At 51.7% G+C, this 17,212-nt stretch overlaps 3 protein-coding genes across 3 annotated transcripts; all 3 read left to right on the top strand.

Moving 5' to 3' along the window:
• Positions 1 to 541: 541 nt before the first annotated feature.
• Positions 542 to 1,979, top strand: BDP81DRAFT_400069 (TRAF-type zinc finger protein; the record flags this gene model as incomplete). Its single annotated transcript, XM_060588641.1, has 2 exons — positions 542 to 650; positions 715 to 1,979. The coding sequence occupies 2 exons, from the start codon at positions 542 to 544 to the stop codon at positions 1,977 to 1,979; spliced, it is 1,374 nt and encodes a 457-aa protein (XP_060438569.1).
• A 5,401-nt stretch (positions 1,980 to 7,380) lies between these two features.
• Positions 7,381 to 11,129, top strand: BDP81DRAFT_465875 (ubiquitin elongating factor core; the record flags this gene model as incomplete). Its single annotated transcript, XM_060594334.1, has 5 exons — positions 7,381 to 7,440; positions 7,756 to 8,426; positions 8,469 to 8,679; positions 8,769 to 10,171; positions 10,235 to 11,129. The coding sequence occupies 5 exons, from the start codon at positions 7,381 to 7,383 to the stop codon at positions 11,127 to 11,129; spliced, it is 3,240 nt and encodes a 1,079-aa protein (XP_060438568.1).
• Positions 11,130 to 14,018: 2,889 nt separating this feature from the next.
• On the top strand, positions 14,019 to 16,480 carry BDP81DRAFT_440943 (glutamate decarboxylase). Its single transcript, XM_060591560.1, has 6 exons — positions 14,019 to 14,524; positions 14,588 to 14,615; positions 14,679 to 14,702; positions 14,786 to 15,382; positions 15,453 to 16,085; positions 16,163 to 16,480. The coding sequence occupies exons 1-6, from the start codon at positions 14,241 to 14,243 to the stop codon at positions 16,214 to 16,216; spliced, it is 1,620 nt and encodes a 539-aa protein (XP_060438567.1). The 5' UTR covers positions 14,019 to 14,240; the 3' UTR covers positions 16,217 to 16,480.
• The last annotated feature ends 732 nt before the right edge of the window (positions 16,481 to 17,212 follow it).

The raw sequence follows: 17,212 nt of genomic DNA, 5'->3' as shown, positions 1-17,212 counted from the left end.
TTTCTCCATGTACTGAAGATCTTATTCATCACGAAAGAAAGCAATCGGCCAAAGCGAGCACATGCAATTTGGCAGACAATACCATGTGCGGGGACTGTGCTTTTCAGCCGTGCGAAGCTTAGTCACACGGCGTTTTAGCGGCCGTTTCCTCAGCGTTATCGGCTTATCGGGGATGGGGACCCTCGGCTCGAGTCACGTCACCTCTCCCACCTGTTGCCGAGAGCCTCCAGGTGCTTCCTCAAAGGCTATTTGGATTGGAGATTGGCCCTCAACTGGATCTGTGAACCTCCACTTTCTTCACTATTCACCCGCGCCTGCCTGCCCCCGAGCATTACTGCTCTGCGCCACGAGACGATATCCACAACCGCAGCAAATCCCGTATCTCCGTCACCACCCGCACCACCTCACGAGCAAAACACCGCAGCTCGGCGCCCCCCTCTCTCAGCTGCTTTGGTCCTAAACATGGTCCTCCTACACATCTCGTAATCCTCTCTGCTACACCAAGCGCGCCTAACCGATAACGAGAAGAGAGACCTCCATCATGTCGCACGCAGGCTTCCCCGTCGAGGACGCGGCCATCACCCATCTCGTACACAACCTCGTCGAGGATGCCGTGCGGTCCGTCGAGGAAGTCCCGATCCCTCTGACGCGTGAGTTGATGGAAATCACCCGGATCTAGCTCCGGGTCCAATTAGCTAACAGCGAGACAAACAGCACGAACTCCTACCCAGTGGCCCGTCGAAGAACTTGCGACCCGGGAGGCACTGCGATACTCCATCAGTCCTAGTCACGTCAAGGATCTTCTCGACTTCTCCGCTCTCAACTATGTCGAGGAACCCGACGACAACCTACTTTGCCCCATCTGCAAGCTACCTGTCATCACCCCGATCATTACGCCCTGCGATCATACATTTTGTCTCGAATGCCTGAAGCGCCATGTCCACTCATCCGACACCTGCCCCATCGACCGGACAAGATTCCGAGCCAGGGACTGCAAAACTTCGAGACTTCTGACGAATATACTCGATAGCCTGGTAGTCGAATGCCCAAATACAGAGCGAGGATGTGGCGAAAAGATGAAGCGCGACGAGGTTGTAAAGCACACTATCAGTTGTCGATACACATTGCACGACTGCCCTGAGAAGACATGTGATAAGAGGGTGGAACAATGGCTGGCTGTGTCTGGCAAGTGCTGGCACTTTGAGCAGACTTGCGAATACTGCGAGGAGAAGATGGAAGCGGCGTCGATGGCCGATCACATCAACAAAGTGTGCCCGAAAAACACGACAGACTGTACCGAATGTGGAGAGACCATCAAGCTTTCAGAGCTGGGCCAACATCGCGACGACCATTGCCCGGAAACCTCGGTCCCTTGCACATATCACGACTTTGGCTGCAAACACGAAGCACTTCGCAAGACCCTGGCGACGCATCAAGACGAGTGTATCTACAGAGTCGTTGCTGTTGTTGGTGAAAAGGTCAAATCACAAGAGAAGCAGATCGAAAAGCTACAGAAGCAGACCGAAGACCAGGAGAGACAGATCATGGAGACGAAGGACGAGCGCCGAGATTGTATCTCCTGGGACGACGTGTTCAATCTCAACAACGTCCAAGGTGGACCAAAGTTCAAACCTACCGAGGCCGTCATGACCATTTATGAAGACATGGAACGTCGCATGGAGGAACTCAAGAAAGAGTTTACAGACCTCGAGGGCCGTCAGACTGTGATGGTCCTGAACCAGGTCATGCCGATTAAGGATCAAATCACCGAGATCAGGAGCAACCTGGGCATACTCAAGATGCACATGGCATGGCTCATGAACAAGAGCCGCGAGGAAGTCGAGCGCAGCCGTTTGGCCAATCGCAGCGTTGGCAGCACCAGTCGGACAAGGGGCAGCTCTGACAGCGATGGCGAGGCTACTACCCCGAGCACATCTCGGCGGCTAAGTGATGGTTCAAATGGCATCCCCCGTCTTTGAGATGTCTGCTCTGGACCGAGCATTTACAACCCTGCCCAGTCCCTTGGGGATCTTTGCATATACAACTGAAACTAAGGGCAACCTTGGATGACGGTAAGGAGCATGCTTTGAGAAGACCAGCTGGATGCAAGATATGGGCAAGAACTGCTGCAAACACAGTCTTCCCCTCACTTCACATCTGCGCACCAGCCTGGAGGGACTCTTCACCGCTCGTTTGCCATCGTCCTCTGCAGACTTTGGTCTGACTTTATTACTAAAATTGTTGAATTTTCTGGCGTTGGGGACAAACAGGGACAAAGGAAAGAAACGCGAAACGGGAAGGCACGGAAATACCCTTGTGGTGGTCTGCAAGTTCAGCAAGACGCCCAGCGACACAAAATTGGTCTCGTATCTAGTCTAATTGACACAAGGAGGCAGCTTTGCAGTATTCACTCTACTACTCTAGTGTGATGTATTCACGTGCTCCTCAATCTTCGTCAAGGCTTGAGTTCAAGCTTTCAGTTGGACTCCCCATAAGAAACAAATTCAAAGACTGACCCCGTGTCCACGTGTTTGAAGCAAAACTTAGAAGGGTGGTCTCCAAGGACCCCATCGCCACCCCAATGACGTAGGTTTCACTCTTTTCGTCTGAAAGCCCCAGTAGCTTCATATCGAGGGGGAGATTCATCAAAAGAAGGGTTTTAGGGGTCTCCTGAGTTCAGTCGAGCTTCGGTCTCATCGATGCAACACATAGGCAGTCCACACCAGCTTCCATACAGTGCTTTGTTGCTGTTCTTTTGCTGGCTTCTCTTCATGCTGACTACACAAGATGACCTGAAGGCTCAGAGTGTGTAAAAGATTCAAAATCATGAGATTTTCATGGTCAGCTAAACACAAAAAAGTTACATTTCATGAATCATTGATGCTGCCTTCAAGTTCATGGAGTCGAATCCCGTAGAACCAAAACCTCGAGGTGAGAAGGAAAGGGCTCCCAATAGGCTCACGGGTACCCGTGCATGTAAAATTCCACGGGTACCCGTGAAAATGACTAAGCAAGCTGGCGGCACAGATTGACAAACGCGTCTCGCGTCATTCTACACGTTTCTCTGCTCATGGCAACTCGGCCACAAGTTTCTGAAAAGAATGGAAATAGCCCCGGACAATCCAGCACTCAATTTCCTAGATGACTGTCTACCTCCTGAAAGCGAATATGAATCCCGCGATGACCTCATATTGGTAATTAACAATTAGGCAGCAACAAGGGGATACGCCTTCACGACCGGGAGATAGACCAAAGAGAAGAATGGACGGCGGACAATTACGTATTCGTACGATCGATCGTGTCATCCCCTAAGCAAAGCAATAGCGCGCCAAAGACGAACTACTAGCAGGGGAACCGGTTGTTAATTTTCCGTACTTGCTAAAGAATCCTTGGATAAAAGCATATGGAGCTTGAGATACCGCCCCGATAAACGGTTTTCTTCTTATCCCATCGAGTGCTGTTGGGCTACAGATACATTGCTCCACTCCTTTACCCACTCTTAACCCCTCACATCAGGAATACATGACAGTACGTCATTTACCCCTAGGAATCCCTGGCTTCCCTTCACCACCAAAATCGCCTATCTACACATGCCAATTCGTCACGATGGCCTCGAGCGACGATAGTGACTCTGAAGGGTCTGTACATTCCTGTATCAACGTTGCGATACTTCCTGAAGCCCTCTGCTTGCTTGTCTTGTAACAACAAACGAATAGCATTAGGCGAAGTCACACGGAACTTGCGAAGAGATAGGAGAAAGAAGACGAGGTCAGGATGCAAGCAGTGTGGGGTTGCGATTTGTAACTCTGATGATTGCTGGTACCTCTATCACACTCAAAATATATAGGCAACCGAAGTACCTTTCAAATAGGGCCATTGATTGGTCGAGAAAACTCTTGGCTGCCCCTGAGTGGTCAGGATCCCTTCTGTGAATGTATCTGTAGCCCAACAGCACTCGATGGGATAATTATCCCCTAAGCTAGCATCCGTCTACTTACCTAATATACCGTAAGCTAATAGAGGAGGATTTTACGAAAGTAGCCGGCCTATTAAATGCTGGCGTCGCGCCTAGGGATATCCGGATATATATACGATAAACTATAAACTCTATAGCAACCTAACAGGATATCTATAATCATATTGCAGCCATTGAACGAGATGTTCGTGGAGGGTAGACCTCAATCCACGCACTTGCCAATCAGCTTGACGAGGAAGGCTTCTAGAGTCGAATGTAATTCGCACCAGATGGCCGCGTTACAGCTGTCTTGTTCGCCTATCCAGATTCCTTGGCCCTCCTACAAGCTTACCTAGACATAATGTTACTGGACTACACTTACAAGACAAACAAGTACGGTATACCGCTCCTTAATATAGTTAGCATCGATGCTTACTAGCGTTCCTTCTATATTGCGTTCGCATTTCTTAGTAGCGAAACGGAAAAAGATTATACCTAGGCTCTAGAGCGGGTCAGGTCCTTATATAACCAGTATAACGCTAGCCTACCTACGGTTGTCCTCATAGATCGCTGCTTAGTATATATCGATACTATAGCCGCTGTCTTTCCATCTTCGGCATCTTTGCTTTGCCTCTGGCATGCAAACAAGGCGGTGCTTCAGCATTGCTACTCTGCGTTCGACCTTGCCAAGACGAAGATAACTAGTAGCCCTGCAGCGCCAAAGTTATCGACTGATAACTAGGAAGAGTTTTACAAGTCCTGGTATTTGATTATTAGCTCGCCGTCTGAGATGACCTTTCGGGAACGTGTTTCTTACTTTGAAGAACGCTATCTTACGGACTATCTTGAAGAAGTTGGCTACGTTACGTCCTTTTGGCTCCATCCGTACAAGGAGAAGTTAGTGAAAGCCTGGGTTGATCAGCATACGTACTTTGGTAACGTGGCTACCTCGCGGGCTGAGGGCATCTATGCTCTGCTTAAATCGCACCTAAAGAGATCTACGTTGGATCTGTCGAGGCTTGGCGAGCGATGAAGTACGCGTTACTTAATTATCTCTCGGATCTGAGATTTAATTAAGCTAAATAATAGACACGAATACCGGTCGAGCTTTTGGGAATAATATATGGCGCAGTACTTAGCTGGATATCGTATGAAGCCCTCCGGAAAGTAAAAGAGCAGCGGAAGCTGCTTAGTAAGAATGGTATAGACTATTCCTTAGTCTGTACGGGGGCCTTCTCTCGTGTGTACGGTTGTTACGAGCTGGACAAGGCAACCAACTGTGGCACAAAGCAAAAGCTTCGATAATGATGACTCCGGTCATCATTGTCCCTTGTTCTGCATATATAACTACGCGCCCACAGTGACAAGTTGCGGCGGGCGTAACAACGGTCTGCCATATCTATATAAATTAAAGGCTTTATAGGAACAAAATCTTGTTCTGCTACGTGAGCACTTCCATGCGCATTGGCACCTGAGGCGTGAAGGAGCGCCGCAGTTGTTACTAGAGCCTCGCCAGCGCATCGAGCCCAGGTTGTAGTCGGAGAACCCCCGAATTCCGAAGTTAAGCACTAGGCGAGAGCTAAATGGGTTTGAAATTATTAGAATTTTATTACGGGCCCTAAGTATATATAGTAGGTGTTATGTGTTACGGCCAGCTAGTCGTAGGGGTAGTTTGCAGAAGTTGAGGCTGCGGAACTGGTAACAGTAATCGTAGTCGGGGATAGCTTCAGGGAAGCTATGTCTGTCAATCGTAAGGGTAGGTAAGGCTTCGGTGATCAATCGTAGTCTTGTCAAGGTAGTAGCTGAAAGCGGATGTTAATCCTGATACGAAGTTAATTGCTGAAGAGCTATGGAAAGTCTGTCCTAGAGCCCAGCTCGAGTCCATCCTTATATACAAGTCCGATCCTAACTGAACAGTGCTGTACAGTCCACTTTGTCTGGATATGTTGGATATGCCGAATATCCAACATATCCTTGACTCGGTTGGATATGTCGAATATCCAACATATCCTTGACTCGGTTGGATATGTCGCATATCCAACATATCCTTATCCCTTATCATATCTCTTATCATCACGTGACTTGTACCATAGTTCTTCCGTTCCTGGGGTTTCCCCAATGTTCCGTCCCGTCCTGCATATATGATGCGCCGTAGCCGCTAGGCGTCAGCGGGGCACGCCCTGGTCTTCATGTTGGGTCGTAACATTATGTAGCTGGCTATATTATGATTTTGAAAGCGTGCCCTTTGCGATATTCGTATTTGTTGCTTAAGCTAATGCCTACTCCGGGTCTAGTTTTGATACCGAGTGCGGGCTATTCTACTATACGGGAAGTTACGGAAAGGCTTCTATCGAATATTATATAATCTATATCAGCCTTGGCTCTATTGATTATAGATGGAGCAGTGGATGCCGGGATATCACTACCTGACGTGCAATCGCCGTCTCGGCGTTTGCCTTTACCCTCGCTTCTAAGATACGATTTGCTTTAGGTAATATACGAACGATATTGTGTAGCGAGAAGCGCCTGGTATGCCGCCTAGCCTCGTGGAAGTGTCAAAATAAACCAGGAGTATTAGAGGGTAATAGGTCTTCTACTGCGTTATGGGAAGAAGTCTTATGAGTGGTGTCTTGATTATAAGCAGATGAACAGACGCTGCACTACCTCTAAGGGGTTAAGAGATTGGCTAAAGGAAGAGATGATGGCTTATCTAGACTAGGATAGAGCTGAGTAGGAACGGGTTAATGAGCTTGTTTTTGCTGAGGAGGGAGATAACTCTTTTCGGAGTAGTAGTAGAGGTATGGGCGATATCTAGAATCGAGTCGCGAGAGATAACGCCGAATAGGAGGCGTTATATGCTGAGAATCTACCCGAAGAGTGTATTGTGGTTAGTTAAATCGTAAATTGAAAGGATAATTGGAACCTAAGTTGCGCCTCCGATTGGCTCAAGACCCGTGCCGCCAGTTTGCTTAGTCATTTTCACGGGTACACGTGGAATTTTACATGCACGGGTACCCGTGAGCCTATTGGGAGCCGAAGGAAAGCCTAAGCTTAGTAATCGAGCCCATCCCCGCGGCGGACTTTCAAATTCGTGGTGGATCTTTCCGCTTGTCGGAGATGCTCCATGTCGGACTTAACAGCCTAGGGGACTCTTCCGTGGTACCTCACAGGTCCGCCGTCGCCCCACATTCACTACCTGCCTGCCTGGCTTGCTCCCCCACCAACCTGGCCGTCCGTACCTTGCGCTTGTCAACCGACGCAGTTAGGTGCAGCGCCTTCCTAACCTCAACTTTCGTGGTACTGTACGTCAACCTCCAGCCAGCCCACCTTCAATCTGGGAATCTCAACCTTGCACCATTGCCGGCCTCGCTAGAAACGGATTGCATACTTACGACCGCCGCTCAAAAGCATAGAATTCGCCCGCCATGGATCCGAACGAGGGCAACCAAGCGCCCGACGCGCCCGACGTCAAGAAGATAAACGATGTAAGAGCTGTCTTCCCCTTGTCCTCTCATCCTCCTACCAGTGCTCCTCCCGACCCTCAAACCGATTTTCGCTCTGCCCTCGCGCCCTCTTCAGATGTCTGGCGTAGTCCAAATGGCCTTCGTCAGCCGCCCTCGTCTTCCCGCCGTCTCAGTCGATCTACGCACACAATGACGATGGGATACCTTTGCCGAGAACCGCATGTGGCGAGCGCAATCGACAAACGTATTACCGGCCGACACACGATGGCAATGACTGTCGTGGACCGTTGCCTCATCATCTGACTCCGTAGGAAACAATCTGACCAGTCTACCTAGATCCGACTTCGACGGCTGGCTAAGCTTGGCTCCTCGACCAGATCACCCAAGCCGGAAGGAGAATCGTCAGCAGACGCCGAGACATCAAACTCCGCAACGAGCGAAGGCAAGGCTCACAAGGCTTCGGCCAACCCAACACCGACATCCACACCAAAGCCCGCCGCCTCGAATCCTTTCAGCCAGCTTGGTGTCAAGTCCGAGAGCGGTGCGTCGTCGCCAGCTGCATCGAACAATACCGAGAGCAACAAGCGATTCGCCTCCGACCGCGCAGCCACACCTGCTCCCGCGAAGAAGGCGAATGTGGAGGAGTCATTGGATGATTTTTCGGATCGAACGCTCAGCCACATCTTCCGGATCACAGTCGACCCCGAGAGAGTTGTCGATACCCATGGACATAAGCTTACCTTCCTGCCGGAAGCTAGCCAAGAGCTCCAAGAGAATGGATCGCCCCTCAAACTGACGACCTCCATACTCGATAGTGCCTTGCTGGAGGCCGTCACTGCGATCCCAGCTGACAAGCCCCTTCTTGGCTATCTACTTCCCTCATTCAAACGCATCATCCGGACGAACATAGTGAAAGAGACGGCAGAGAAGAGGGAGGCCCTGGAAGAGGCAAAGAGACTGTGTGTTAGCAACGCTTTGTTTGCGCTCACGATACCAGATCTCTTTGGGTAAGTAGATGCACCCTGGGCATTTCAATTACTTACAGGTAGTACTAGACGATCACGTCCCGAGAGCTTAGTCACATACCTGCTCAAAGGACAAGAGCTGGACGATGGAGTCTGTCTGGACTTCTTGCGGGAGGCAGTAAAGCGGTTCCCCGAGGATGAGCAGTTCCCAGCTGCCTTCGCCACGGCCATGCACACACTCAGCATCAAACTATCGGCGTTGTCTATGGAGGATGACTACAAGCCATACATCAGCGTGAGTTTCTCAGGTCACCAGTGTTGCCCCTCTCCCAGCAATTGCCCATGTCTTTGGGACAGGACTGAACTGATATCTGGACTTGATAGGCTTTGATGTCCTACACAAAGTTCCCGCCTCTACTGAATGCATTGGCGCAACATCCCAACTTCATGACCGCTCAAAAGCTGGGATCCCATGTTGAAAAGGAGACAATCTTGGGCCCCTTCTTCCGCATCTCTCCCTTGCAACCCGAGGTCACCATGACATACTTCCCGAACCCTCGCGGCCTGGACCGCACTCGGGCTGCCCCGTCTCAAGATGCTCTTCGGGCTATTCTCCGAGTGCACCAGGACGAGCTCTTCACTATCGCCAATGCCTTCATCCGAGCTGACACTGACACCCGGAGCCGGGTACTCGACTGGTTCGCATCTGCAATCAACGGCAATCATAAGCGTAGAGCTCTTCAGGTTGACCCTAAGGAGGTGTCTTCAGATGGCTTCATGATGAACCTTACTGTCGTGTTGGACCGATTCTGCTCTCCCTTCATGGACACAACTTTCTCAAAGGTCGACCGGATCGAGGTTGAGTACTTCCGCCGGAGTCCCCGTGTGGACATCAAGGAAGAGACAAAGCTCAATGCCGACCAATCGACGTCCGATGCATTCTACGCTACTCAATCTCAGGGCAACTCGAACTTTATTTCCGAGGTTTTCTTCTTGACTTTAGCCGCACATCACTACGGCAGCGAGGCAACCAACTCAAAGCTCAAGGGTTTGGAGAGGGATATCAAGTGGTACGAGAAGCATTTGGCTGCTATGGAAGCAGAGCGGATTAAGGTCCAGAACCAGCCACAGCAACTTGCCATGTTTGAGTTGACACTCAAGCGTCACACCACGGTTTTGGAGAAGGCCATCGCCATGAAGTTTGCGATCGAGGGCATTTTCCTTGACGAGAAAATGCAAGAACTGTCACTTCGCTTTATGCGTTACGTGGCCGTGTGGCTTCTTCGCCTTGCCAGCCAGTCCAGCTACACCCCGGACAAAGATCTTCAGCTTCCTCTCCCTGCTCAGGCCCCCGAGGCTTTTGCGTGCCTGCCCGAGTATGCGCTCCAGGACGTGGTCGACAACTTCAAGTTCGTGTATCGCTATCTTCCTCAGATCATGCCTTCCGCTGTTGGCAGCGAGATGATTGCACTCTGCATTGCCTTCTTGCGTTCGTCAGAGTACATCAAGAACCCTTACCTCAAGTCATCCCTGGTCACGCTGCTCTTCTCCGGCACCTGGCCCTTCATGCACTTCAAGAAGGGTGTTCTGGGTGATCAGCTCTACGGATCCAAGTTTGCCAACGACAACCTATTGCACGCTCTCATGAAGTTTTACATTGAGGCGGAGTCGACTGGTGTGAACACCCAGTTCTACGACAAGTTCAACATCAGATACGAGATCTTCCAGGTTATCAAATGCGTCTGGGGCAACGATATCTACAAGCAACAGTTGACGAGAGAGAGCAAGTAAGTTCCGTCCTGTTCCGGCTCCTACACAGAGTGTGTGGATGCGTGACTGACAAACGCCAGGGTCAACCGACAATTCTTTGTTCAATTCGTGAACTTGCTCCTCAATGACGCGACCTATGTGCTTGACGAGGCACTGACAAAGTTTCCCAAGATCCATACGTTACAGCAGGAGTTGGAGTTTGGCAACACTCTATCCACGCAGGATAGAGAGAAGAAGCAAGAGGAGTTGTCAACATTGGAGAGCCAGGCGGGCTCATACATGCAATTGGCTAATGAGACACTGGCAATGATGAAGCTATTCACATCGGCATTGACCTCAGCATTCACTATGCCTGAGATCGTCCAGCGTCTGGCTAGTATGCTTAACTACAACCTGGAGACCCTTGCGGGACCCAAGATGGGTCAGCTAAAGGTCAACAATTCAACCAAGTACCACTTCCAGCCGAGGGTTCTGCTATCAGACTTCATCGACATCTACCTCAACCTGGGTTCATCCCAAGCGTTCATCGACGCCGTTGCTTCAGACGGACGCTCGTACAAGCCCGAGGTGTTTGACAAGGCCAGCCACATTCTCTCAAAGCGCAGTATGAAGGAGGCTGGTGAACTCGAGCAGCTCGACACGTTGAAGGCCAAGTTTCTGGAGTCGAAGCAGATTGCTGACCAAGCCGAGCTGGATCTTGGAGACATCCCGGCCGAGTTCGAAGACCCGATCATGGGAGACTTGATGAAGGATCCCGTGATCCTGCCATCGAAGCACATTGTTGATCGGGGGACCATTGTACAGCACTTGCTATCGGATCCCAAGGATCCCTTTACGCGACAGCCGATGACTGTGGATGATGCGATCCCGCACACTGAGCTGAAGGAGAAGATTCAGAAGTGGAGAGAGGAAAAGATCGCGGCGGCCAAGGCCAGGGCAGCCGGCGGCGATGCTATGGATACGACGGAAGGCTGATGGACGGGAAGCGGCACCATGATCAGGATTTGAAGGCATAGGGGCATTGGAATTCTCGTTGATTAGACGTTCATGTCCCTTCAGAGGACGGGGACACAAACAGGCCCAGGCAGAGAATTAGACCTGGAATAGACGCATAGTACGTCTTTGGAAGGAGAGCGCTGAGAATTAAAGCGTCTGTTGCAGCGGATAGCAAAAGATCAGTTGAAGCGAGACATCGAGTATTTGTGACAGGAAAAACAGCGTTGACTCTGTCATATTGGGCAGAGACCTGGGGCCCAAGGTGATGTTCAACATGCGACAGCAACTGGAGATGAATGGCCCAGACACCTTAGGCCAACTCGGCGTTGCCGGAAGTTGATGATGAAGCAACGTTTGATTTAGTCGCGCAAAAAGGAAGCTGGCAAATCCTATAGTTGGAAGGGCGGACGGAGGAACTGAAGCCGTAGGTAGGTTCACTGGGGACGAGGTTATTACGAAGAGTCAAGAGAGGCGAGATGATGCGTTGTTCGCTGACCGGGTTCGGGGTGTCCTTCACCGAGATTACGAGAGGCGAGTTGTTGCCCGTTGGGTATCCGTTGAGGTTAATGGATTGTGAGATGTAGGGGGAAAAAGTCGAACCACTGTCGGATGGCGGCTGTCGTGTCCGGGTGAAATTCAGAGCTCAGCCACAGGGGAGAGTGAGGCGGTGATGATGATCCGTGGAACGTGGGGGGCCCCGTTCACTAGTGGATACGGGGAGTTTCTTCATTCGGACTATCAATCAGCAGGTCGAGGTCCCGGTCTGTTCGGTCTGGAACTTTTTTTTTGGATGACGGTTCTTGGCGTTCGGGGTTTTAGGGGACCGTAGTTCTTGGGCGAGGAAATGAAATGGCATGCTGTCTGTCCCCCATGTTGGAACCGATTTTAGGTGTCTGGTCTCTGGGGCGAGATTTGGCTGAGGTGATTTAATTTTAGGGTGAACAGGTGGTCATGATGTCATTGGGTAACTGAGGGAAAATAGCCAGGCGCTGTTGACATCTCCCGTCTGGCTTACTCCATATTGCGGTGTATGTTCACTTATTTCATCCTTGACTTTCTTTGAGACACCCCATCTGCTTCTATTGTTTGCTAGGTACTCACGGACTGTACTGTACTGTACGAAGTTTTTTTTACTTGAGTCTCTAGCAAAAGATGGACTGCCGTTTGGTTCCAGGGCTGTGTTACGGTGCTAGGCATTGATATCCGAGCCGATTTACCCAGAGCCCGCTATCAATGTCTCTCTGAGCCCAATCACTGCCGTGAACTGCCGTGAAACAAACAACGCATGAGGGAAGAGAGAGCTGAAAGATTGTTGATGAGACCCGTCGATGGAGCGGATGCTGGTGGGTAGAGAGTGAGAGAATTCTAGCGGGCGATGGATGTGCTCCAAGGTTCAGGTTTCGTTGGACTCTAGTCCGTACGAAGTAGAGACCTCAGACTGGAGACCAGGGAGGGACCGCCCGCTGTGGCGGAAGAGCGGCACGGGTGACGATTGGGCGAAACGTGGGGCGCGTTTGTGGACATGGAGATGCGCTGGTTGCTGGTCGAGCTGGTGTGGGCCACCCGAAATGTCACCCGTGCCAAGCTTTGGGCGTAGCGTCGTTTTTAGGACTTGGGGATCCTTGGACTCGCATGTGTGTGTGTGCTGTGACGACTTGAGAGCCGAGACCTGGGGAAAGTTGTCGTAGACTGTTGCGTGGGAGGATGAGAGGCGAGAGACGTGGAAGGGCGAGATTGAATAGGAGAAAACGATGACAAAGGGAGGCCGCCCTGATACGGAGTATGGAGGTACCTCGATCCGGAGACATTGGGCAGCTTCATCCGGAAAACACGTGCTTTTGGCAACAACGTCGCGGCAACATCCCAAAAGTCATCCCGTTTCTGTTGGAATTGAGATCCCAACTTCCTTTCCCGGGCTGGAGCTGATTTGCGGATGTTTCTCCAGAGCCCCTTTTTGCCCGAGCCTTTTTTTGTTTTACTTTTTCTCGGGAATTTCCCTGGGTGCCCCGGGGAACAAGGTCGCGGGCAAATCGTCCCATCCTATCCGTCTTCTTCACCGATCCAGGGGAATGATAGGTGTCTCGACTAAGGTATCCATCCATAGGCCAAAACTTGCAACTCTTTCTCGACACACTTCCAGTACGCTACGCATGCGAGGTGAGGTACTGTCAGCGGCATGTACCGGGTTTACTCTCGAGTACCTGCCAAGGACACTGGCATTCTGGCACTTGTGCATTGGCTTCCTCACGTCAATGATGTAGCTGCATCCTTCTCAGTGCCTTATGTAAGGCGATACCTACCGACTCTACACCGTCTTGTGCCCCGCCATCTGCGCCAGCTTCAGGGCACCCCAAGTCGCGCGTCACGGTGTCACCCCACTTGCATCTGCCATTGGCCTTGGCCCTCTCTCTTTCGGTCTCTCTTATTCCTTGCACAAGCTCAGAGCTTCCACTCCACGTCTCCACTCCACGTCTCCACGTCCGGTTCTCTCGGCGTTTCTTCCTCAATGATCCAGTGGATTGGATTGGAAGGACAGAATGGGACGTGAGATGGAGGAGCTGTAGCTGTCAAGTCTCTTGGACAGAGCCCAGCTCTGCCGTGCACCCCGCCGGGAATGTACTCCACCAAGTACCTTCAAGCTGCTTAGCTACAATTACCAAGTACTCCGTATGGCTGTGTAGCTTAGGTCGGGTAGCTTCCTTGGTCCCGGTTCCAGTTCCAGTTCCAGTTCTAGCTCCTTGCCTTAGACATGCAGGTGCAGATGCAAGCGCAGTGCCACGGCCGCTCTCCCAGCTCCGCTTGTTGCTTCCATTGCTGCTGCTGCTGCCGTGAATGCCCCTCCTTCTTCTCCTTCTTCCCCCTCGCTCCCATTCCCAGTTTCACCCTCTCTGCTTCTTCCCAACCTAACCATTCGCCTCGTCTCGGTCTCCAAAGCCCAGCTCCAGCTCCAGCTCCAGCTCCAATAAATAGTCAACAGTCTCTCGACTCCATATAAACATCCTCCTCCGTCCGTTTCCACCTCGCACGAAGCTCCTCGCTCTTATCGCATCACACTTGCTTCTCTCCCCTTAACCATTTTTTTACTTCAAAATGGTTCACCTTACAACCGTCAACACGCCCCCAGACTCGGCCTCCGCCTCCGGCGCCGAGGACTCGTCGAACGCCGCCAACCTCCGCCAGGTCCAGCAGCAGCTCAAGAAGGTCCAGCTCCAGCTCGCTGACCATGACGACTGCTACACCACCAGCGTCTACGGCTCCCGCTTCGCCAATCAGGACCTCCCCAAGAGCGAGATGCCCGAGAGCGAGATGCCCAAGGAGGTTGCCTACCGCATGATCAAGGACGAGCTCAGTCTCGACGGTAACCCCATGCTCAAGTAGGCTTCTCTTTTTCGTCACATGCACGAAGCTCTTGTCATTTCTGACCATCGTTCATCTAGCCTGGCCTCCTTTGTGACGACTTACATGGTGAGTAAACCCTCAACGAATCCAACACCCGCAGTGACATTCCAAGCTAATGCCCCATCCCAGGAAGAAGAAGCCGAGAAGCTCATGGTAAATCCTCACCAACACCCTTCCCCCAACGTACCGCATACACGAGATAAGACTCCGATATCTGACAGAATACACTTTGCCAGGCCGAGAGCTTCAGCAAGAACTTCATCGACTACGAAGAATACCCCGCCTCAGCAGACATCCAAAACCGCTGCGTCTCCATGATCGGCAAGCTCTTCCACGCCGACGTGGGCGCGGGCGAGGGCTTCGGTGCCGTCGGCACCTCGTGCGTCGGCTCCTCCGAGGCCATCATGCTCGCCGTCCTTGCCATGAAGAAGCGCTGGAAGAACAAGCGCCAGGCCGAGGGCAAGTCCACCGAGCACCCCAATATCGTCATGTCCTCCGCCGTCCAGGTCTGCTGGGAAAAGGCAGCCCGCTACTTCGAGGTCGAGGAGAAGCTCGTCTACTGCGCGCCCGACCGCTACGTCATTGATCCCCAGGAGACGGTCGATCTCATTGACGAGAACACCATTGGTATCTGCGCCATTCTGGGTACCACGTACACGGGCGAGTATGAGGACGTCAAGGCTGTCAATGACTTGCTGATTGAGAAGAACCTCGATGTGCCCATCCACGTTGATGCCGCCAGTGGAGGCTTCGTCGCCCCCTTCGTCGTGCCTGACCTCGAGTGGGATTTCCGTCTGAAGAATGTTGTCTCAATCAATGTGTCTGGTCACAAGGTAAGTCCCCCGTCCCGTACTCTATATAACGAATACCAAACTCCTTGAATCATTCACTTACACAACACAGTACGGCCTCGTTTACCCCGGTGTCGGTTGGGTGGTCTGGCGTTCCGCCGACTTCCTCCCCCAAGAACTTGTCTTCAACATCAACTACCTCGGCGCAGATCAAGCCTCTTTCACCCTCAACTTCTCAAAGGGCGCCTCCCAGGTCATTGGCCAATACTACCAGCTCATTCGCCTCGGCAAGAAGGGCTACCGGGCCATCATGTCAAACCTCACCCGTACCGCAGACTATCTCTCCCAGTCCCTCGAGGTCCTCGGCTTCCGCATCATGTCCAAGCGCTCCGGCGAAGGTCTCCCCCTCGTCGCATTCCGCCTCCCCGAAGTCCCCGCTGGCGCCGAGGACGAGCCGGGCGTCCGTCACTACGACGAGTTCGCGCTTGCGCACCAGCTTCGCGTCCGCGGCTGGGTCGTGCCGGCCTACACCATGGCGCCCAAGACCGATGACCTCAAGATGCTCCGCGTCGTTGTTCGTGAAGACTTTTCTAAATCGCGTTGCGACGCCCTCATTACCGATATCAAGCTCTGTATGGGCCTGCTCGAGCAGATGGACCAGGACGGCGTCAAGAGGCAGCAGGAGTACATCAACAAGCATCACCTCACCAGCTCGAAATCAACCCACAACCACCCAAAGTTCAGAGTTTGTCCCCAACCCCCCAGGTGTCTATGCGAACCCACCCAGGATGAGATTTCACTAACCATGCCGTGTCTGAACAGAAGGAAAAGCATTCCCTACAGGGTAAGACTGGCAAAACGCATGCCATCTGCTAAGTCCTTCCGCGGCTGCTGTCATAAAGACGGGAATTACTTACGGCACGAAATAAACGATTGACACGACGCATACGACGGCTCCACTGGTGAGGTGGTGGCGGCCACGGTGATGGCTTCAAGGCCGGACTAGGTTTGGGTAAAGTAGGCTGGCGGTAGAGGGGGGGATATACTACACGAGTGGATAGGAAGGGTAGTTTTCCTCGCACCTGTATTTTGCTCAAGAGGTTTGTAGAGGAGAAAAGAATACACCAGTCATTGGATCTACCACGAGTGCTCATCATGTACTGACCTTTTGCTGCTACTGGCACGCGTCGATCGGATCAGCGTTGGACATGATGTTGGACTTGCCCGTATGGCGGTTGCAGAAGACCATGCAGAGAACCATGACATCAGCCCAGTCCTCGAGAACATAGCCGAGAATAGCCCTGGCTGTGCTTACAGACCTCGCGGTTTAATAACAGCTAGGGACTATAAAACACCTTAGAAGTCAACACGTACTCGAGTAGTCGATATGCGTTGGAAACAACCGTTATGGTGGCCTTGGTATCTTCTTAATCGATGTCGTACTTGAATATCGCCAAATACTTGTCTTCGGACCTAGTCGTCAAGATATCGTACAGGTACGTGCCCACGGCGCATAGCCGCCACGCACGCCCATTCATTTCTCCCTCTGTGTATTCCTCTAGGAATATACTTCAAGAAGTTCCATAAGGGGATAAAACATGATCGCGGCAGTGGTGATGCAAAAGGTGGTTACGTATCTGTTGATCGGCATGCTCGGTATTCTTCCATAACCTCTAGCCGCAGTGCGAGCACATCATCCCGTTCTCAATTAGAAATTTCGATGATTGAATGCCAGTGGAGGAGAGACCTTCTGATCTTTTGATAGAGAAGTAAGTCACTTGATATACTACGGGGGCTGCATATCGTCATGGCTAACCTCATTCAATTCAAAGTTTAGGCATCGAAAGCGAACCATCACCATGTTGTTGCAAG

The sequence above is a fragment of the Colletotrichum phormii genome, assembly GCF_030913505.1.
Source record: "Colletotrichum phormii strain CBS 102054 chromosome Unknown BDP81scaffold_34, whole genome shotgun sequence".
Taxonomy (NCBI): domain Eukaryota; kingdom Fungi; phylum Ascomycota; class Sordariomycetes; order Glomerellales; family Glomerellaceae; genus Colletotrichum; species Colletotrichum phormii.
This window is presented reverse-complemented; position numbering and strand designations above follow the sequence as displayed.

Excerpts from the sequence above, each read along its gene's own strand:
- BDP81DRAFT_440943 (XM_060591560.1), top strand. The coding sequence starts at position 14,241 with ATGGTTCACCTTACAACCGTCAACACGCCCCCAGACTCGGCCTCCGCC. Across the intron at positions 14,616-14,678 it reads CCTTTGTGACGACTTACATG|GAAGAAGAAGCCGAGAAGCT; the intron begins GTGAGTAAACCC and ends GCCCCATCCCAG. Across the intron at positions 16,086-16,162 it reads ACAACCACCCAAAGTTCAGA|AAGGAAAAGCATTCCCTACA; the intron begins GTTTGTCCCCAA and ends GTGTCTGAACAG.